This window comes from Alexandromys fortis, unplaced genomic scaffold (genome assembly GCF_014885135.2).
Source record: "Alexandromys fortis isolate MF-2015 unplaced genomic scaffold, M_Fortis_MF-2015_v1.1 scaffold_36, whole genome shotgun sequence".
Taxonomy (NCBI): domain Eukaryota; kingdom Metazoa; phylum Chordata; class Mammalia; order Rodentia; family Cricetidae; genus Alexandromys; species Alexandromys fortis.
Window position 1 is genome coordinate 2,888,414 of NW_026067915.1, and position 23,407 is coordinate 2,911,820.

The 23,407-nt window shown below is 46.3% G+C and overlaps 1 protein-coding gene across 1 annotated transcript in view; it reads right to left on the reverse strand.

Moving 5' to 3' along the window:
* Positions 1 to 23,407, reverse strand: part of Ephb1 (EPH receptor B1) — a 431,506-nt gene that overhangs the window by 69,365 nt on the left and 338,734 nt on the right. The window contains exons 7-10 of the mRNA XM_050139404.1: positions 18,820 to 18,982; positions 14,259 to 14,367; positions 13,393 to 13,457; positions 1,434 to 1,556 (exon numbers count right to left, since the gene is read on the reverse strand). Of these exons, the coding sequence (XP_049995361.1) occupies positions 1,434 to 1,556; positions 13,393 to 13,457; positions 14,259 to 14,367; positions 18,820 to 18,982 (460 nt within the window). The remainder of the gene's footprint in view (positions 1 to 1,433; positions 1,557 to 13,392; positions 13,458 to 14,258; positions 14,368 to 18,819; positions 18,983 to 23,407) is intronic.

Consider the following 23,407-nt stretch of genomic DNA (forward strand, 5'->3'; position numbering starts at 1 on the left):
AAATGCAGTTCAGAACACATCACTCTAAGCACACGACATAAATAACAACATTAAAATCACTAGCGCCATTACCGCGAGCCATAACAACAATTAATAACGCGGGCAAACAGAGTGCAGGACAGCAGGCACGCCTCCTCAACATTCTTAAGTTTCCTGGAGAAACCAGAGCCTATAAGAGCAATCCAATTTATCTGGTACCCAACCTTCCAACGCACGATCCTTAAATATGTCAGTGTCTAAAGAGGAAGGGAAAATTATCGACATAGAAGTGAAAGTCATGCTTCAGGAAAATATTTAATGATAATCAATAGATGGAGAGACCCCGGTGGATAAGATTCTAGCCGGCCAGCTGGAACTGCCGGGGCTTTGGTGGCAGGTAGCAGACTGTGGTGACAGGAGAGTTCCAGGGCCTTCCACAGTGAGGCTGAGATGTGTGTGTAGGGGGGCAAGGATGCAACACTTACAAAGAACCCAAAGAATGCAGACGGTATCCTACTGGGGTATGCTTCCCAATGTGACTCCCAATTCCATAAGTGGATTTTCTGAGCCTTAGGGATATTGAGAGAGGAGCGAATGGAAGGATTATGACGTTTCCTCTAAAGATAACGTATGAAGTGGCTGTCTGCTGGGCATTGCATAAACATGCTTTGTTGAGTTACAATGTTATTGGGAGTTGTCACTCTGTGGCTGTCAGGTGACGCGAATCAAGCATTTCATTGCCAGGACAGCCTGCACAATGGAATTGAAGAAGTAAAGACAAAGAATGCCGTAGAAGAAAGTAAAGTCAGAAAGGAGACCCAAATCAAAGAAGTACAGAGATTACTTATGAAGAAATAATGTCCGGAATGTTTTTATCTCACACTAAGACATCTCATCCACACTACATGAATCAGGCTGGGTCTGTAGACAGATGGGCTCTACAGTCTGTTAAAGAAAAATGTGCTTTCTAGACCAGTCTTTTGGTGAGCTTTCTCTGGAGCACCTCAGCGGGTAGTTCCAGTCCAGGCTGGGATTCTATCTGTTGCCTGATCTGGATGCCGGTGTGTGAACACAGGAAAAGGAGAACTCAAAGGACAGAGAGAAGCCTTGGCCCAAAGTCATCGAGATGCCATTTTCAGTGAGTGGGGTCCTAGACCGGCTTTTAAAATTGTTTATTCCCATCCTCATGACTAAGGACCCTATATCTCTCTCTTCTTCCCTTTTCCTTGTCGGTTTCCAGAGCTACTCCCGAATCTTTGAAAACCAGAGCTGACTTTTAGTGCCCAAGCAAGCTTGGCTACTGTGACCAAGGCCCCCAAAGATTCTGAGCAACATTCTTGCATGTTCCAGTGGTCCAGATTTATCTTCTGAAAAGTATGAAAGACATCTAGAATGTTATGAAGACAATGTTTGGACAACAAGAAGACAGAGACGAAGGGAGAGGAGAGTCATACCTGCTCCGATGACCTCTTCGATTTTCACAAAAGACACGTCAATCTCTTTGGCAAACTCCCGAACAGCTTCATTGGGGTCCTCATAGGTGAAGGGATCAATGTAGATCTTCATCCCTGGGGAGCCTTATTGGATGAGATAAGCAGGTTAACATCCAGGCAGGATATGGTTCACTGCTATTACCCATGTCCCCAGCACCAAGGGTATTCCTGAAAGGAGCCCTTCTCTTAATCAGGTTGCTATAAACTTCCTCTATGTGATCTCTTCTTCCTGCGTCTCCCTATCTCTCTTTTCTCTGGACCACTCTGGTTCTCTGCCCTCTACTTCTCCTCCATATTTTTTCTCTTTGTATGCTCTGGATGAAATGTGGAACAGATTACTTATAAGTGACAGATCGGGACCAGTTCCCACACCAGGCACTCACAGAAGGCACAGAAGCTGATTGATGCCAACCAAATGCATTAGCAGAAAAGCGGTGGTAAAATGGTAGGGTAGATATCAATATTTATCAACTTGACAACTTTCCTGAGTGGAGACCACCGTTAAGGTTTTAACTGACGGCTGTGGTCCGTGGCCATAAGAGGGATGAGGATGGATTTTTTTTTAACAAAGGAGGGAGACGCTATTAGAAAATCCTCAAGACAGAAGTGCCAACACTGTACACCAGAAGAGAAAATGTGAGGGGAAGCTTAGAAAATACTAATGCAGGAAAGAGCAACGTCTACATAGGAAAAATGGGTTGGGATGAAAGAAAAATGGTAATTGAACCCCCCATGCCTTCAGACACACTGAAGTATGAAAAACGAATAAAATGGTAGATGCGAAATACATAAAGGAATATAGGCCTTGTCACTGATGTATACAGTGGCAAGATAGATAGGTGTGCTTGAGGACAAAATAGAGAATTGTCACTGCAGAAAAAGTACTTTCAAAAAGTAGAGGACAGGGGACTAAAAAAGCAAGTGGAACACACACACAAAAAAAAATGGATTCGTTGGAAATGTAATTTTTCAACTTGTTTGATGTGTCATTAAGTGAGGTGTAGAAATTGTTTCTATGGGGCTGGGGTGGTGAAAGGTGGGGCCTCCAAAAGACAGGCTGTCTGGTCGACTGCCACATCCCTGTGGCCTGCTGTGGTATCCTCCTGGAGGAGACAGAGCAGCAAGGGCAGGGCAGGTGGGTCTCTGTGCGGTGATAGGGATCAAAGCTGAGGCTGGGCTTCAGCTTCCTAAGGTCTTGTCTGTGTACCTCAGCCACACCTTGTTCCCCATTGCCTCCTTCCGTCCATGCTCCAGTTCTGTCATTTTCCACCAGAAAAACACCTGACACCTCTCTGAATGTCTTGATCACCTCCTTACTCAGGAAAGGATTAAAATCCTAGGACACAATCCAGCGAAGGAACGAAGATACACCGAAGACAGGGGAGATTTATTTTTTTCAATCAAAGGAAGCCAAATGCCCTAACATAAGTAACAGATATTCCTCAAGCAAATACTGTTCCTAGTATTCTGAACTGCTTCTTTGAAAGTAGTCAACATGTTCTAGAAAGCTTCTGGGGGTAGGATTGAGAGGTTAGGGACAAAGCTCAGTCAGGAAAGTGCTTATCCTGCAAGCATGAGGACCTGAGTGTGATGCTAACATCTGTGCAAAATTCTAGACGTAATGGCATCGAACTGTAACCTCAGTGCTGGGGAGGCAGAGACAGGTGACTCCCCAGGGTTCACTACCCAGCCAGCATAGCCTAAAATAGCAACGGTCCAAAGAGAGATCTTGTCTCACAAAAAAAAAAAAGGAAAGAAAAAAAAACTGGACAACACATGAGGAGCAACAAACAAGGTTGACCTTGACCATTGTCCATCCAACAAGTGTGCACACATATGCTCATGAACCTGTGCTGGCACCCCTCCCCCATACACACCTATACATACATGAAAAACTCTACAAAACCTGATGATGTCTTTGACTTTGGAATGCACTAACTAAAGTTTGGACAAAGCAAACAGAGATCATGTCCAGTCTGTTGACACCATAAAACACTATCAACAAACTTCATGCTCAAAAACCAAGCAATAGAGCTAAAAAAAAAAAAGGCAAAAAAAAAATCTCATAACGATTTAAGTAAGTTTATTATTTTTTTTTCTGGAGAGACTCTTGGCAGCAAGAGGCTTGTTGCACACCTGAAACACTCTACACCCTGGAGGACAGCAGTATGTGTGCACATGTGCACAAGAGAGAAAGCTCTTCGGTAGTGATGGACCAAGGACAGCCAGAAATGAGCATCACTGACTTCCCACCTGCCCTGCAGAACAGGTGAAGAGCAAAGGCAACTGGCCAGACTTCAAGCTTGGGAAAAGCCCAGGGCATCTCCAGCCCTGCTTAGGGTTCCCCTAAAAACTGCCCTAACGACCAAGCTATGAAAGCAAATGGTTTATCTGGGGAATGCCAAGAAGTGGAGGAAGGGCAAAAGGAAATCAAATAGGAAACAAAAAGCAGCAGATAGATGGTGTGTCCTTAAGCCGCTGACTATTGTAGGTTATTATAACTGGCTTTATCTCCTCGAGGGCACTCTGTGAACTTGAATAGGTAACCACAAGCTTCAGAATGGGCCCTCCCTAGGCTTAAAGGAGCCGAGGTATTTCCATAGTGATTGCCATAGTCAAAATGAAGGCGCTGAATGGCCAGTAACACAGGCAAGAGGGAGACTCTAGAGCCAGACAACACAGTCAGGCAAAGAAACAGAGATGCTGACAGTGGAGGTCAGCCAGCATACATAGAAGGATGAAGGAGCCAGACAAGACAATACAAAAACACTCAAAATGCAAAGAAGAAAAGAGGGGTAAAAGAAGACACCAGGGTAGTGTCGGTAAGCTGTGATTTTCCCTCCTAATTCTGTGCATCCCTGATGCTGAGATCTGCAGGTGACATTAGACCTCCAAAGTACTTTATTAATCCTGCATAATACAGCAAGTTCAGACTTATCTCTCACAACAGCTTCTCCAACAAGAGGGGAAATGAGACTTCCCTTCTAGCTTGCCTGTGAGAATAAAGACCCTATGACAAGTGTCAGGCCCAGCACAGCACCCCAGGTACTGGGAAGACTCCTTGACTAATAGACTCATTACTGTTATCAATAATCTTTTTTTTTCTCAGAAGTGTATGGGGAGGTAGAAAAGGAAGTAAGGCTTGGTGGGCAGTGAGGGGGGGATTAAGACACTCAGGGTTACATTAGTTACTTTCAAAATAACTACCTTATTATTTTAGATCAAGGGCTTTTAAAGATGTATGCTAAGCTGTCCTGAAGGAGTTCTTCCATGGAAACTAATTAAACAATCTAGAATGGGCTGTAATGAATGGGTTGCAAGTAAAGACGTATATGAGGATGAATGGGGGAAGGATTCTGCGCTAATGAGCTTTACAGATATTGGCCCCGGCCAGTTTGGGGAATAAGCTATCCCCAGAAGGGAGACAGCTCATCTCCTGATGGAGCCTCCATTCCTTGGGCGGGCAGCATGCCACAAAGTGCACACAGATGGGAAAATGTCTACCCTGTGAGGAGGCATGCATTTCACTCCCCAGGAGACATCCCACGACTTGGAAAATGTGGATACATATGTGCATGCATTTGCACTCATGTGTACATGCATGTAACATCATAGCTGCTCTGCTGTGTCTCGGGTCTTTGGATGTCACGGAGGCATTTCCTTGGAAGCCAAGAAGGCTGCTTAAAGCCCAGGACTATGATCTGCTGAAATGTCCAACCAAAATGAATGCCCTAAATCCTGCATCTAATGCATCACTAAGAATCACTACCCGTTTTCCTTGACATTAAGTAGAAGTATTATTATATGGAGGAAGGAAACTGGGAAAGTTCAATCAAGGTCTAAGAAATGGCTCAAAATTAGTGCCTTCTCTCTAGCCACAGCCTGTGTGAGTCCAATACAGAAGGAGGAAAAGATGGCCCTGGTCCAGGTCCTGGGCTGCAGGCAGAGGGTCCTTGTATTCCACATTAATAGAGGGATTTGGCTAAGCATATGAATACAGTGGAGCCCCTTGCAAATACCTCCTCCTATGATGACAGAGCTCCCTAGACCGAGCTCCCAAGCTCTAGCCAGCCTTTCTCAAATCCCAGAAGATGGGGAAGGGAAAAAAAATGCCTTTCGCCAGGCGGAACAGGTCATTTGTCTTTCGGCTCATTTTGTGTTTCTGCATAAATCCCGCATCAGCCTGTTCCTGCTCCCACTTGCCAGTGAGCAGTTTTTAATTATCAGGAAAACGGTATTTAGTGCAATGAATCACCAGACAGTGAACAAGGAATCAAGTCAGCAACGGAGTGAGGCACAGACACTAGAAGCCTGGGCGCAAAAGATTTTCTCTTGCTGTTAGAGGAGATGGTGACAATATGGGCAACAGACCCCTATAATACACGACATTTTCTAGTGATTGACGTGGCCTCCACACCATTGTTAGTAATAAAAAAATACCATTAAATACTGTTAGCCGTGTCTAAGTTTCCATGTTTTTGTCATAGATTGCATATCTTTGGCACAAAAGGGGCTTGTGTGAACTTCACCTTCTGGCTGTTAGTGTCTTGATGGTTAGGGCTTTGTTAGGCAGCACATCCCAGCTTTCCCACCTGCTAGTCTACAAATCTCCCATAAAGATTGAGTTTGTAAACATGTTCGTGGGGAGCATGGCTTCACCGCCATCTGGTACCTTCTTGCATGGCACCAAATAGTTCTGGAAGCAGAAGAAATTCTTTTCTACGGTCAGAGGCCCTGCACCAGGGGATCAACGGAAGTGGCTGAGATGAGCTCCGGGATGCTAGAAGTCTTTGTGGGAAATTTGAAAGGTTATTGAGACATTTAAAAGTGCCAAGGGTGCAGGGGGAAACAGAGAGCTCACTACTGTAAACAGCAGGTGACATGCACGGACTCAGCTATGGGAGATGACCCAGTGCCCTTGTGCAAGCCTGGTGCACACTCTGAGTGTAGAACTAGTAGCAGGGACATCTGTAGGCTAGTTGTGACAACTGATCCTAGGGCGGCAGAGGTTCCAGCAAAAGCCAGTGGTCCCCTAGCTGAGGAAGGATTGCTAGAAGCCACAGGGTCGTATCAGAGAATGAGTTGGGTTGTTTCCAGTTGTTAACATTCTTGTATCCCAGCAGGTTTCGATGGAGTCATAAGGGCACGTGGAAGTGTGTCTGCTTGGACCTCATTCTGAATCCAAAAGACTTTGGATGTGGCCCATGCAGTTTTGTCCAGGTATTTGAGCATGAAAGGGGAGCTATTTAGAAACATGTGCAGTCCTTAAGGGACATTCTCTGATACTCTGCCTCGGGTGACAAGCCTCCCTCCTTTTCCTCAATACTGCTAGACACCCAGCCAGCACTGTGGCATCCATAGGAAAGCAAAGCTCCCAGGGCTTTTCCTGTGACTGAGACATGAAAGGGCGCAGGGCTAGACAGTGTTGAGTCAGGAGACCACACCAGGAATGGGTTGTAAATGCTACAGAGACTAGAGAAGGCAGAAGGCATGAATGCCACTCTTCAAGGTCAGACTTCTTGAAGCTCCAGAACAGGAGTAAATGTGGAAGGAAACAGTACCTGTTACTACAAAGAAGTTTGGAATGTTCAGAGAGCGTCTTGGTACTGGGTGTAGAAGAAGATGGGAACCAGCTGGAAGCAGAGGCAGCAATGCTTATAGACAAGCACGGGGACCTCAGTTAGCAAGCACAGGGACAACTGACGGCACTGGGCACACAGAGCTGGTAACTGTTTTATCGGCAGTGGAGGGGGATTCTGAGACCAGGACACTGGAGAGCTCATTTTGCTGAGGAAGGGACTGTAGGCTTGGGAAGTGGTTGTGAAGTGGCCTCAGTAAGATGGCAGCATTTGCAACCAAAGCGCTGGGAAGAGAACAAGAGAAGAGGCAAGAGCAAATACTCCTAGAAAATTGTTTAACACCTTCCTGCCTCGTGGGTACCTATGACCAGGACAGACAAGTCCTTCCAGGCAAGGATCTCTGGCTGCTGAAGTCCTACTGGGAACCCCAGGGCAATAGATAATGATCTTGGAACTACTGGAGGTAACATTGCAGAAGCTCTGGCTAGGAGCCAAGAGCACACACGGGTGAATCTAGATATTTCCATTTATTTGACATTTAATAAACACTGACTACAAACTCAACCTGCTTTTATACCAAGGAGCCTTTCCTTGTATGTCTGCAGGCCTTCACTTACATATGATTTGCTCTTAATGTCCCAGTCAGTCTTTTCCTTCCAGGGTCCTCCTGTCCTGCAAACCAGGTCTCAGGTGACTCTTGGGGGCCAGGTGCTATCTCTGAAGTTCAGAATGTATCAACCACCCAGAATGCAGTAATTCAGACATGCTTCTGGGTGTGACTTCATCCCATCTCCCCTCTAGGGCAGGAATCTTTTCAACAGCATCCATTACTAAGAGTTCTCAAGCCCTAGCCTTACTGTAGAGGAAGCTCTTTGACGGACAGCCCCCGTGCATCTGATAACATCCTGCCAATCAGTCAGACACTTGCTGCACCCAACACAGGCAGACAGGCTGCTCTCCTCTGGATAGGTGCTTTGTAGAATGTGTCCTTCTTGAAATCGGGTCTCTAGGATAGAGTCTATGACCCTGAGTTGGTTCTTAACAGCACAAAGAGAGGATGTAAACAGTTAACACAGCAAGTGCTCAGAATGGCCTTACTAGTATTCTTCATCAGCGTCAGCGTGCCACTGAGCACAACCACGTGATCAGCTGGGTTTTTTCCCCCCACACAAATAAATAGTGTGTGGGATCGCTCCCTATTTGTACTGCTTCGGTTTTGTTTTAACCTAAACACTAGGTTCCAAATTTAGCCTGCTAACATTTTGTCTTGCAGATTTCAAATTAGCATTCAAAGCTGTTGGGTAGCTCTGAATTTTGATTCCGTCTTTTATGGTGTTAGTTCTGCTTCCCAACTGTTACCTACAAACTCGATCAGCATCCCCACGCTTGCCTCTGACTCGTGAAGTTAAAAAAGCAATCAAACAAACACGGGTTGAATAGGACAAGAACTAGAATAACGCCAGGGACCTTCCCCCTGAGTGACAGTCACTAATTCACTTCCCCTCCATGTGAAGACAAAGTCCGTATCTACTTAACAATGCCTTCCTTTATACCATATGGTGTGTCTGCCAAAATAATCATTCGCTACCCATAATTCTTGAATTTACTAAATATATGGTCTAATTAGAAGAGGCAAGGTCCCATATTTTTTTTCTTAATCACCTCTTGTCTATTCCTAATGATGACAGAATTCCAGTTCATATTCTCAGACCCATGTGCTTCACAGTAGCTAGGGGCATTTGTCTGGGCTGGACTCACAACTGTGTCCTCCCTTTGCTTCTCTGCTTTGTCTGAAGATTTCCGTGTTTTCCAATCTCAAGTATGATGGTTGGATTTTATGTCTATTTGCCACATATCAAATCACCTGACTAAGGAGCCTCACCTGGAAAAGCATACCGATTTATTTGATTGATACAAGAAGAGCCACTCAGATTGTAGGTGGTGCGTTTTGGTATCAGTGTAGATAAAAAGGACATGGCAGAAGAAAAATTATCTCTTGCCTGCCTGATCTTCCTTTCGCCATTGAGCTAATCTGTCCCATTGCCACTGACTCCTATACCAATACCAGAACCAGCATGCCCAAGCTTCACGGTCCAGCTTTCTTTGGCACTAGGGACCAGCAGTTCTCCAGGAACTTTAAGAGTTTCTGGTGCCAGATTGAGGCAGCTGATGGCCCAGCTTCAAGGAAGAGTAGTTCTCAGTTCTCAGCTTCTGGGTGTGATTCTACTGGTGTGTGTGTATGTGTGTGTGAGAGAGATTAATCATCCCTTTTGGTTCTCCAGAGAATCCTGACGAACACAGGTCCATACCTCATTTATGTTTTTTTATCAAAACATGCCAGTAGACGTTGTAATATGTATCTTCCACTCAGAGGCGGCTTTCTTAGGATTGATCTCCTAAAGCCCTTAACCCTTCCACAAACCCCAATCCCTTTATCTCCAACCTCATGTAAGCCACCGAGCTTAGGAATCAGGAATGGCCTAAGTTCCCTGGACACCTGTTTGCATTTCCCCCAAACAGAAAGAACCACAACTTCATGAAGTTCCGTTCCTAAGCCTCCCTGCCCTACCAGGATCATCCTGTCCAGGTCTTCTGTCATTAGCCAACAATTTACGAGAACTGGGCCAAGAAACCATGGCGACATATTATCTATCCATTTCTGAGCATGAGAAGCCCATGAACCTTTCCATCCATTCTTGGACATGAACCCCTGGCTCACTAACTCTTTATCAGACCAACTGGCCCACCCTCCAGGGAGTGTCTTTCCACCAATTCAAATTCCACTTCACATCCCTGTTCACCAAGTTCTAGGGCAGCAGTTCTCAACCTGTGGGTCACAACCCCCACAGGGGCTACATATCAGATACCCTGTATAGGAGATATTTATATTCTGATTCATAAGAGTAGAAAATTACAGTTACAAAGAAGCAATAAAAATAATTTGATGGTTGGGGGTCACCACAACATGAGGAACTGTATAGAAGGGTTGTAGCATTAGAAAGGTTGAAAACCACTGCTTTAGGGTCAGGGTGAGATACGAGCCAGTTCCTGAATAGAACATCACGCTTTCCAGCAACCAGATCTACCATGCCTTGACTAGTCGGGGAAGATAAATTTGCAAGCATTTTCTTTTCTGTCTCTTTCAACCTCTGTGCCACTCTAAAATGGAGAATCTGGAAAACAAGAACCACCAACTCCTTCGTGGCACCCCTAGAGGAGCCAGGGGACTTGGGGTCCCCAAGCAATGGAGAATAGAGCTGAGCAGCTGCTACAGATGTTCTGTCACTCCCAGACTAGGGAGCCCTCAGAGCTCCAAAGCTGTCCACACCCCGTGGAGGAAATTCATATGAGGAGTCCAGGCACATGCACAGTTGTGTACATATCTGCATACACAGTTGGGCACACTTGAGCCTTCTGACTCTCAGAATGGGACTCAGAGGTGGGGACTCACAAATCACCAACCAGGGTGTGGAATATTCCTTCACACTGTGTGAATATATGCCACTGTGATAGGTTTAATAAAAAGCTGATTGACTGATAGCTAGGCAGGATTTTTAGGGCAAAGAGAATGCTGAGAAGAAGGGCAGAGTCTCCAGCCAGATGTGGAGAGGAAACAGGAGGTCCAAGATGAAAGAGAGGTAATGCCACATGGCAGAATGTAGATTAATAGAAATGGGTTAATTTAAGTTGTAAGAGTCAGTAAGTAGCAAGTGTTAGCTAATGATTAAAGCATTTATAATTAATATCAAACCTTTTTGTGGTTATTTGGGAGTGGCTGCTGGAACACAGAAAAACTCTGTATACACCAGGGCATCTGGGATTAGACATAGAACTCCATCCAATACTGATAGTACATTGAACCTTTGCACTACTGAAAGACCATGAGGTCTGCAGGCAGACCAGAGGGTACATAATCCACCTCTTCCAACCCTCAATATTTGTCACTCAGGAAGTCACTTGCCCTTCCAGGATTACCTCTTGTCTCCCTGAGTGGCTGTGAAGACTATAGGAGTCAAGCAAGGCAAGCTGCTATATTAAAGTTCTTAGTGTTGGCACAGATGGCATCTTCCGTGGCCATCCCTCCCACCTCTACCTGCCCGTCCTTCCTTCCCCGTCAGGCTCTTCCTTCGCCAGAGTTTTAGTTTTCTCATCTGCTCTTTGTGTGCTGGGCTTTCCTCTCACTGCGATTCTCCAAAGAGATAGTTGTTCATAGGGAAAAAGTTCATACATGCAACTCAGCGCACAAGGGTGTGGCCTCAGAGAACCCAGGTGTGTGGGAGGGAGCAGCTGTCAGAGCCCAGGGAGGAAGGTATCAGGGGTTGATTAAAAGAGGATAGTTGTGCCCAGAGGAGAAGGGTATCTAGGAATGGCTCATACATCTAAGGCAGCCGAAGAAGTAAACTGAACATCCCTGTGAGAACTCTACATCCATCTAGCATCAACTGGTGAAACTTTCTGACTGACTCCAGCCATGCTCATGGGTAGTAGGTAGCAAGGACCCTATGGCTGAACACTGGGGATTAGTTCTTCTACAGAGGCTCAGAACCAGAGCTACCTCCCTCTGTGGCTATCAAGGTGATAAGGACCCCCAATCTCCCACACAAGGAGCCATGAACATTTTAGAAACACATCTGTGTACAGCCAGTAGCCTGGCAGAGACACACTTCAAGAGAAGAACAGTCAAATGCCAGGCTGAAGTTGTCCGAAGAGCATCATCACTGCCCTGGATGCCTGGGGATCCTCAGAAAGACGCCATATCTTTAGAAAGAGAGTTCTTGGCTGAATCACTTTTGAGCACTGTTTTGAAGTTTCTAGACTTCAAAATGAGATGGCATCTTTTGAACCCAATCATGTATTCTTGTGGTCCTGATGTTTTCAGGCCAATAGGACCATCTATAAAAGTTTTATCCAAAGAGGCCAGGAACCAGATCTGAAAAGGACATTTAGTGGCTCATCACAGCAAGGAGCTGGCCCAAAGCCAACAGGGAGCTAATATCAGAAGCCAGAGCGAGAGAAGGGACACAGAGAGTGAGCTTTGGGACAATTCTGAGGCACCAGAGTGGTACCTATCTTCTGAGAGTCAGATATCAAAGTCTGACTTCAAGAGTTGGCCTAGGGAGTCCTGGCGCCTTATGGTGGCTTCTCCTTGCAATGCCTACCCTGTACATACCCTAGTTATTAAAGGTTTGAACTTATATAAACCTTCAGCTGGGTCTTGATTGAAAAACCGTATCTACAGTTTTTTTTTTTTTTTTTGAGAAGCCCAAACTTATACCCTCCACACTAGAACACATGATCCTTCATAACGTGGTTGCAGCTGTGAACACTGTATTCCTCCTCATCTCAAGTGACCTTGGAAAAGAAACGCCTTCTGGTTCCTGAGAGTTTTAGTCTTGGAAGCCATTTTTACTAACAAAAGAAGCAACCCGGTGAACCTGAACCCATGCTTCAGGTTATCCGTGTCTATGAGATCTGCTCACTGCCGAATGCTCAGAACAAGAGTGGTTCAGGACACAAGAGGAGGATGGGAGTGGGATGTGGCTTACGGGGGAGAGCCTGGTGTGCTGGGGAAGATTTCTCGGGGTGTGTGTGGACTTCCGAAAGAGTCATTTAGAAACAGTGTCTTCTTTAAGGATCTAAATACCTGCTGCTGGAAGCAGGGAGGTGGTCCACATATCCTCCCGGGAACTATTTGAGACTGCAGTGCTGGAATCATTCAGAGGAAGGAGCAGCAATTTTGATATAGAATTATATGTATGTTGGTGAGAGAAATTTGAGTTTCAAAAAGAATTTAAAAAAAACATCAGCTTAACAGAGAGAGAGGCAGGGGTAAGATAATGAATGCGAGAAACTTTTAAAGGTACTGTTTAAAAGAAAAACGCTTGGGAGATACCCCAGCACTTCAGCCTCCTGGGCTATGTTATCTTTTTAATTCCCTGCATTCATGTTCTCTGGCTTATCTGTGAATTTGGTTAACACATTCCCCAGCCGCTCAACTGGATAAGATAAGGGAGAAGATGTTAATAGAGAACCCTCCATCTTTCCCCACTGAGTGTGATTTCAGGATTCATTGACTTGCTAAACCCCATCTTCCCCTGTCTCGAATATGGCTTATCAGTGCAGAAAGTAATCTCCCACCAGGAATCCAGTGACTGTCCAAAAAGGGCGTGCAGTGGACAGCCTGGGGTCTCCAGGGACTTACAGAGAGGGGCCACTTGGGCGCGGAGGGCTTGTCAGACATTTGCTGTTATACCTGATCATAGCTAGAGTGGCTCTGAGGACCGCTGTACACAGACTGGCTTGATTCCCGGGGCCCTCAGAGGAGCCGTCTCTCTACTCACCTCGGCCTGTGCTGTAATGCTGGAGTTTATCGCTGTACACGGCCTCTTTGCTGTAAGCTCGTTTCCTGCAGACAGAAGAGGGAGTTTTTGAGCAGGGTCACACCCAGGCCTCGTGCCCAGACACAGAACTCAGCCTGGGTGCCTCCTGGAATCGGGAACTGGGGACTCCTCACGGGAAGGTTTTGTTTCTGCCTTGACTTACATTCTGGTTGACCAACACACATTCCCTTAGGCAGAGGCTTCATCTTTCAAGCCAAAGACCCGCAGGTCCCAGGAAAGGCTGTGGGCACCTGCCAAGAGGGCATTGGTGATGAGGGTGCCCATCAATACCAGTGAACTGCAGAGCCGCTCCATGAGAGTCGGCTACAGGACTTTGCAGGCAATACCTTGGATAACCACCCAAGGCAGTTGCAAACAGTATTAAAAATTCACAAGGCCTTCAGGCCAGAGCTCAGCAGAGCTCTGCTCACACCGTCTCTTCCTTACCCCCTCTCCTGCCTGCTTGCCTTTTGCCCTGCTGCCCAGGGCTGAGCTCTCCAACCAGAAGACTGTCGGTGCAGAGCTGAGATGCTCCAGTGGGTCAAATGCAATTTTGTAACTGTCACTCTGGAAAGTCCTTGTGCATGAGGGGCTAAAAGTCTTGGCTAAAATGAGGTTGGAGGATGGATGCTGTTTACTTATAGTTTTGCCCAGTTCCCATAGCAGGTTTTTATCCGAGGCACAAAGAAAATAAATCGCCTTGAGATTTCTAGGCTGCTGGTGGAAGAACTCACCCAGGCTGCCCAGCTTGAGGAAAGGCCAACGTGGGAGAAGGGGATACAGAGAGGGGCTTCCTGGGTTTGGGGAGGGAAGAGGGGAGGACCTACCTGCTGCAGACAATGGAGATGGCCACCAGAGACACAACAAATACGACCCCAGCTGCTGCGGAGCCAGCAATCAGGGGTAGCTGCTCTCTCAGCTCGGACTTGTAATCATCTAGGTGAGAAAGAAAGGATTTAGAATCTTCCCCATACACCCCGTGCACATAGCTGACTCGGTGCATGACACCAAAGACACCAGATATATGGGTATGTGGGGGCCCCAGTTTCTAATTCTTCTGAGTGTGAAACAGCGGGTAACTCGGGACTGATGACAATCGTCTCCCAAGAGAAGGTGACTCCCAGCCTTAACCGCCTGGCTCCGAAGGTGTCTCCAAGTCCCGTTGGCCGCGTTAAGAGTAAGACCAATGGAGGGGAATGGAAAGCCGTTGCTGAACAGCTCACGCTGTTGAAATGCAGCTTGTCAACAGATTCACTGAGCAGATTTTTACAGTTTATCTGCAGTCAGCCAGCGCTGCAGCAGGAGCTGTGCAGGATGAAGAGATGCCAGAGAAATTGCCCAGCACTCTGAGTTCCCACTCGACAAGGAAAGGATTGAGGTTTCTGCCAAGTGCTAATACAATGCTGCATTACTGGTAGAGTGGAACAGCTTGGGGTCACAGAAGTGGGCGGAGATGGTCCAAACCCTGGTGTTGTCTGTGTCCTCTTCGAGATCTTGGAAGAAATTGTTTTACCTCCATGATTCTCAGGCCTCTTGACAGTTGATAACAGGTCAAACCACATCTAGTATCTGACCTACATCACAAATGAACCCAAATTCTACTTCTCTCTTGTTGAATCCACACTAGCCACCCAAGTCAACTTGTTATCCTTATCATGGTGGCGGCGGTTGTCATCGGACACTGCTAAGAAGCCATTACGTACAGCTTTAGACCCAGGCATGGAAGGCCAAACTGTTTCTATTGTGTTATAATTAGAGTTGTCAGATACAGCAAACAAAAAGCACAACCTGCACTTCAGATAACTAATGAAAGATATTTTAATATAAATGTGCATCAAAAAATGCATGGGTGATTTTCATCCTTAAACATTATTGATCTGGAATTCAAATTAAACTGATCTCTATATTTTATCTGGAAACCTCAATGACAAAGCTCACAAGGGTCCCTATAAACTGTGAGCATAGTTGTTAAACCCCACTATTTCTGAGCCCTTCCTCAAATCTACTGGTGAAGAAGACCAGGGTGACTGCATGCTTCACCAATGCCTCAGCTAGGTCTTAAGTTTTCCAGTATTGTGAGCCATCTTTCATATATTTGGGCAAAAAAAGTAACCTCTATAGACAAGGCTGTTAGCTCTTAGTGTGTGTGTGTGTGTGTGTGTGTGTGTGTGTGTGTGTGTGTGTGTGCAAACACATGGGTATTGAGACCAGAAGACAACTTTGTATATTTCTTAGGAGCTATCCTCCTTAGTTTGGTGTGTGTGTGTGTTGTGTGTGTGTGTGTGCTGTGTAGATGTATGGAGGTCAGAGGTAACACAGATATACTCTGCAATAGAATCACCATTTTTTAAAAATACATAGTCATCACAGAACTTGAAGGTTAGCGATCCAGATAGACTGGCTGGCCATCAAGCCCTAAGATCCCTCTGTTTTCCCAGCGCCGGGATTACAGACACAAACTGCTCTACCTGGCTCTTTATATAGATGCTAGGGATCCAAACTCAGATCCTCTTATTTAAACAGCAAACCCTTTACTGATAGCATCCACTTTGTCTTTTGATACAAGATCTCTCACTGAAACCCAGGGCTTGCCAATTAGGTTAAACTGGCTGGCCACCTAGCCTCGGGGATCCACATATTTCTACCTCTCTGGCACTGGGATTACAAATGTGTGCAACCCTACCAAGGTTTCTTTCTTTTGTTATTGTTGTTTTGTTTTGTTTTTAACACGGGTTGTGATGTTGATTCTTGTGTCCTCATGCTTATGTGACAAGCATGTTGTGACAAAGCTATCTACACTGACTGTTGTTGACTCTTAAAACACCTCATTCCATAGACTATAGAAAGTAGCTAAAAAGACTGGAGGTGGGATTTTGGGCTCCTCAGCTGAGAGTGTTGTTTGTGAATTTGCGTTATATGTATCTGTGTGTGTTCTAAAGTTTGGCTTTATGCAATCTGAATGCAGGTGCCCATGGACATCAGAGGGCATTGGGTCCTCTGGAGCTGGAGTTACAGGTGGCTCTAAGTCCACTCCTGAAGTGAATGTTTGGAACTGAACTTGGGATGACAGTACACATTCTTAAGAACTGGACCATCTCTTCAGCACCACCTGGGAGCCACAATGATGAGTCTTTGACAAAGTCTTCATAAATCAACCCAGAAGTAATAATGATGATGATGGTGATAATAATTAATACTAATGGGGGAAAAAACTAAGTCAAAGGTTAGCACACAGTAGCTAAGAGTGGCCTGGGCACCATGTGACAGTCACTTGCCCAGTACAGCCACTGATCTAGGAAGGTCCCACATGTCCTCCTGCCTTGATGGCCCTCCCACTGATCAATCTTCAAACTCCTTCTCTGCTGCAGACCCGCATGCAGCTTCTGTGAGCATCATCACCAATAAACAAGTGCCGTCATTAAGATAAATTCTCTCAAATTTGGCCACTTACCAGAACTCTCTTACATCTTCCCTCTCTTGGGTCTGCAAAACTTAACTGCCAAATGTAAAAAGAATAGCCTTCTTGGGGGAGATTTGTTACTTCTTGATTTGTCTAGCAGAATTGTCAAGAGACCAGTGCTCAGAGCATTTGGAGTTTGGGGCTTTTAATCCTGTGTACCTCCTGATGCCAAAGTGCCTATAAATCTGGATGGTAAGTGAGGTGCAAAATGGGGGAGCAGAGTCCTTCAGGGAGAAGCAGATGGCCTGCGTTCTTTCCATCCCAGAAGTGTTATTAATCTCAATGAATGGCTCACCTTTCTACCCCATCTCACCAGCCTCGAAACGTGAGAGAAAACTCACCTGGCATAGACTCAATGGGCTACACACTCTAGTCTCAGAGGGGCCAGACAGCTCATGCAAACCATCCAGCTGTGTTGCTTCGAAGTGGGGGGCACCATCTGGTGTAGCCGTGGCTTTCCTTAATCTCTCTCCTCATACCAGAAAACAACCCAGCCCTGGCTTCCATAACTTTTTTTCACAAGAAATTTATTAAACAATTTGTTTTTTTTAAAAAAAAATATTTCTAATTAGTGTAGAAACTGCTTTCAAATATGCGTGTCAAGATAAAACCTCAGGTCTTATCAAGCACCCAGCCTAAGAGCGCCAGTCTAAAATAGAAAGCTTTGTGGAAAAAAAAGACACTTTAACTGTGTGTTAACTAGCGAGGAAAACATGAAGGGCTTCCAGCAGATGGGTTGAAGAATAGATTGACATTTAGAAGTTCGATAGAAATGGCTCATGAATGAGTCGATATAGGCAGATAGATAGGAAGAAAGATGCAGGAGGGCACAAACTCTGGCAGAGGGCAAGCTAAGGGAAAGAGGTGGGTAGTGAGGCAGCCATAGCCATGCACAATGCCAAGGCTGCAGCAGATTGTCCACTGAGCTAATGATGGGGGTGGTCTCAGAGGACTAGGAAGCAAAGTTAAAACAGGACAAGTAAGCTTTCCAAGAAACATATGTAAAGGTGTGTGTGTGTGTGTGTGTGTGTGTGTGTGTGTGTGCAATAGTTCATAGAACTGGCAACCTGGAAGGATCTAGAATGTCCCAGGAAACAAACCTCTTGGCATATATCTATGAGACAGTTTCTAGCCTGAGTTAATTGAGATGGGAAGACATACCCTAAATACAGGTGACACAGGGGTCCTGGATTGGATAAACAGAAGAAAGGGGCTTGGTGCCACCATCCAACTCTTCCTGTTTCCTGACTGTGGAAATGATGTGGACAGCTGCTCAGGTTCCTGTAGCCATGACTTCCCACCATATACCACCACCCCCCCGCCCCTCACTGTGGGCCAAGATGATGAATGTCTCTTTCTTTCCGTTATTTCTGCTGGATGTTTTGTCGCTGTGAGAAAAGGTATTCAGAAGGATGTTTTCTTTCTCTGAAAACACCTGAGCAGGTCATGGGTGAAGTGACTGCAATATTCTGAGATCCTGGGCACATGGCCCAAACATTGCCTCTTCTTTTTTCTCCCCTTGTCCTAGACGGAGTTCGTTCGTTCATAAGTCCAAGCATAGAGGAGTGAGATGGAGGGGAGACGGAGGCAGCCCAGGCCCCTGAACCCTCTTAAGGAGACAAGGGGGCACCTGTGAGACATAAAGGATCTCACTATCCTGGTGCAGAAACACAAAGAGTATGCAGCCATTTGGGGTACCCTTCCAAGGCGTTCAGTCAAATGGTGAGAGAGACAGACCAGACTTCAGAGTGCTGGCATGTACCGAAACAGTCCACATAGCCCTGCTTGGAGACCAGCCCTACATCCCTAGTCTAATGGGACTGGGTATCGTGGAGATTTCTATGGGGTTGTTTTCTTTCACCGTTGCCTTCCCTGTGCCTGCGTCATTCCCCGCCCACCCAACCCTCACTCCCCCTCACCTGCCTTACCATCTGTCAGCGTCTGGAAACACATCTTGCCACTGAATTTGCCGTAGCCAGCTACAGTGCGGGCACGCACTTGGACCACATACACCATGCCGGGCCGTAGCCCATCAATACGGGCCGTGTTGGTCTGACTCCTGGCCATGGAAGAGTTGAACTCATTGTGCTCCTAAAGAAGAGAGAGAGACAAGAGAAGGGAAAGGGGTCGTCAGACAGCTCCTGAGCACGGTGACCCCAGGCAGCTCTGTGAGGGTACTCAGTCCCATCCGTTCTTGGTCTTACACCTTTGGTAGAAGTTGAACATCTTTTGAATGAGGACAGCCTGCCTGGACCAAGGGAATGGAGAGTCAGCTTTGGGCCATGGGTGGCGGCACCTTGAAGAAAGGAACCCGAGGGAAGAGTTGAGCTCCCTACTTCCCAACTGGGCATTCGTAGATGTTTTCTGCCCATGCAGAGTCCATCACATCTCTGACCTCAATAACGGGAAGCTTTGCGGCCTCCACGGGCAGCTCGTCTCCCTCTGTTTGCCTCTGCTGAGGTGCAGTGCTTTCTCTCCCTGCTCGAGAGCTGCTAGCCGTGCTATCTATCCAATTACTGTTCTGGATGACTCCTGAAGTTCCTCCGAGTGTCCAGGAAAGGGCTTTGGCTCCTGCCTGATGAAACGGCAGAGGTGATTCTAGACTGCCTCTCCCACCTGCTTCTGCCTTCTCCTGGCCTTATCTGGGTATCCATGTTCCAACTCCCACCATCAGCTCCGGAGACAGCATGTCTCTTCTCCCTGGGATCTCATCCCTCCCATCAAGTCCAGGAATCAATCCATCTTCCTATCTGCCTCTCTCTAATACCTGATGCCTTGTTCTCTACGGTCTCATCTGTCTATCCCATATCTCTGGTGTGTGCTGACTTGTGTATATTAATTGTGTTTCTCCCTGGCTCTTCTCACCATAAGTACTTTTAAAGCATTCATCTTCTTGCTGCTGGTCTTATTTAATAACAGATTGTGACCGAACTCCAATCCCTTCTGAAGCTTCTCCTCCCCATATGATGTGTGCCCAGTGTCAAGGTTCTTATCTTAAGGGGCCCCTGCTTTAACTATAATCAGATGGAAACCAAACTTCTCAAGCTAGACAACCATGCCCTTCGGGATGGAATCAGTCCTAATCTCTCACGTTCCCTCTAAGCTGTAGTTTTACTATTTCTCTGGGACCACACCCAAGCCAGCGGCATTGCTCAAGGCTGTTTCCCCACTCCGAAATGATCCTGCTCCCTCCAGATTATTTAAACTCACAACCTCCAGTGCCTCTTCCCAAGAGAGTCCTATTTTACTTCCCCGACCCATAGGCTCTTCCTTACTGTCTTTGCTGTTTACAGCTCACTCCTGCTTAGCACCCTATACATCAGCCTGGTCTCTGTTCCGCGTGAGCACATCTTCTCTCTGTAAGGGTTCTGGGCTCCCGCTAAGTGTGCAAGAACAACAGCTGAGAGTCTGGGCCTGCCTCTGTACGCATAGCGAATGCTGGTGCGTGAGGACTGCATTGAAGAGGAAGAGGCTGGGCCATGAAAAACAGACCAATCCCCTACCTTCTGTGCAGATCTGGGAAACCATTAGGCGCTCTAGGCTGAATGGTTCAAGAGGCAAGGAGACAACTGAGAGAAAGGGTCACACAGAGGTTCTACAACCTATACGCTCAGCCAAATCTCGGGGAGAAAACATGGGCAAGTGAACTAGCACAAAAGAGAAATTTTTGTTTTCCTAAAATATGTAGAACTGTGCTTTGCAAAAGCAAAGCCCACTGGGTTCTCTCACCCGATTCGTCAACCAGGTTATTGTATATATATGGGTGTGTATGTGTTGTGGCTCCAAAGTGTGGTTGGTCTCTTCTGGGGAGACAATACCTTGTGGAATGGATTGGAAGACACACAGATGACCCGAGTGTTGACTGTGTAATGGGGTAGTGGGAAAGGGGTTGTGCAGATGTATCAAAAGAAAAAAAAACCCAAGGAGAGAGCTATTCAGATGGAATCAGGAAAGGGGAGCATAAAAACCATCATACAGATGAAAGAAATCAACTTCAATGCACTGGTAACTGGAGAGCAGGAAGAGAATAAAACAGACTAAAAGAAGGCACAAAAGGGCCGAGGAGCATACAGAGTGTACTGGAGAGTTTTGTGTCAATTGACATAAGCTAAAGTCATCTGAGAGGAGGGAGACTCAATTAAGAAAAACCCTCCCATAAGATCGGGGTCAGAAGGCAAGCCTGTAGAGCATTTTCTTAATTAATGATGAAGGGGGAGGGCCCAGACCATTGTGGGTGGGGCCCCCTAGGCTGGTGGTCCTAAGTTCTATATGAACTGAGCAAGCCATAAGGAACAAGTCAGTCAGCAGAACTCCTCCATGTCCTCTCCATTAGCTCCTGCCTTGTTTGAGATCTTGCCCCAACTTCCTCTGATGATGAACATGAAGTGTAAGCCCTTTCCTCCCCAACTGGCTTTTTGGCCATGGTACTTCATCACAGCAATAGAAACCCTGACTAAGACACAAAGAATTTGCATATCTGGCGTGCAGGTGGCACAGGGGAAGTAATGAAAAGCTTTGGCTTAAGAAATCATGGGTTCAAGGTTAGCTTCAACTGACAGTGGAAAGTTACAAAACGGCCCTTCTGGAGGGGTTTCCCACTGAGCCCTGGGGGTTGTCGTCTGGACAGGAACTTCTCACTGGCCTGTGCCTCTACTTGAAGAACTGGGGCTGGAGAGGATTCCCCTGGGCTCCTCTCCACTCCGCTGAGGGACTGAGCAGATGGAAGGCTGTTCACTGTCGAAGGGATGTCATCTAGAACTTACTAACTACTATTTTGACACCCTGAAGTCAAGAGATGAGAAACTACAAGCATCACCCCATCAGGTCGCGAAGAAGAACGCACCATTGCTACAGAATGCAGGCAGCTGCCTGACTGCTCTGGTTTAGCTGGAATCAGATGGAATCACGCACTGCTTGAGATGAGTGAACCGCTGACTGGGTGGCGCCGACTGCGGGGAAAGCGTTTTTGATATATTGGCATTTGGATGGTGAGGACCAAATGTTAACCCACAATCACTTTCCAGTCCACACACTCCCAAAGCGGTTCAGTGATTAAAATGGGCATCAGTTCTTGTTCTTTGCCAAGTCATTAATCAACTCCAGACAAATGAGTGAGAGCGATGAGCAAGGTTGCTTATGACTGGTTTGATTACAAGGATGTGAAGGTGGAGGACACAGCTACTGAGGGCGGTGGTTATGTCTCCATTATCTCTGCACCCCCATCAGCATCCCAACCCCTCAATGCCTGGGCTCATCACAGCTCAGGGCTAAGGGAATGAGCCAAGGGCACACTTACCATCAACTGAGCATAAGGTATTGCTAAGGTCCAGGAGAGTTCCTGTGAGATCTTGAAATCTGAAGAGCAGAAATCCCCCCCAACCTAAACCAACCGGCCCTAGCTTAGGCCGTTGTTATGAAGAGCTGGGGAGATCTAGACACTTAATCATAAAGACAGCTGAGGGCAGACGAAGATGCTCCCTCCCCCACATGGTTTGCCTACATGCACTGACAGCAGGAATGGAAATGCTACAAGACAGTAAACAAGAGAGAATGATGAATGGGACTCCGTTGAGATGGGGAAAGAGATGAACATGGGAGAGGCACAGGGAGTGTCCTTAGTCCTCTGATCTGAGCTCTCAATTGATGAACTCCTGGGAAGGGCGGAGCCTCACTGATTCTAGTCACAAAACCAAAGCTGAAAAGTATCCCCAGCATCTACTGCGAGACTTGCTGGGCACGAGACCCACAGGGGAGCTGGTGGAGGCTGCAAAACTACCACCAATGGGCCAGCCACTTGCTTTATAAATAACGTGCTATTGCACATGGCCACGCCTACTTCCTAAAGTGCTATTGCACACAGCCACACCCATCTCCAGAAGTGCTTTTGCGCACAGCCATGCCCATCTCCTATGCTTTCCTGCTAGAATGACTCTTGGTTCAGATGAAGGGAATGGGACATCCACAGGGAGAGGAGGTGGTGCAGGATGGGGGAATAGGGAAGTTTGTTTCACGGACTAGATCTAAGACATCTACTGGGCAGGATTCTATTTGTGTTGGTGAAGCAGACATGGCAATCATTCATTTTGCTTACATGTCTTTGGGTTTAATATTAAAACCCAGTATCTTATTTCAGGAGCCACTCTGATACTGAAATCCTGAGCAGAAATGATGATTTCATACAATCCCAGAAATTTCCAGCATTGAAATATAATAAAAATGTCGGTAATTTGGTTCTTTGACTCCCTATATGTGACCTGTGTGGTCATGTCTGTCATTTAGCCTTTATGTGATTTACTTCCATCATCCATAACTGATTATAAGTGGCTCATGAGTGTATTTCTTTCAAGGATCAGAACTAATATATCTGTGTGTATTTGAAACATAATAGGTACTCAATATATGATGAATTACCATTTCGGTTATTATTTCAAAATGCCCTCACAGGCTAATGTCTTTTTCTTTAGTCATACTGGAAATGGTCAAGGCCACGTAATGGATTTCACAGCGGAGCACTTT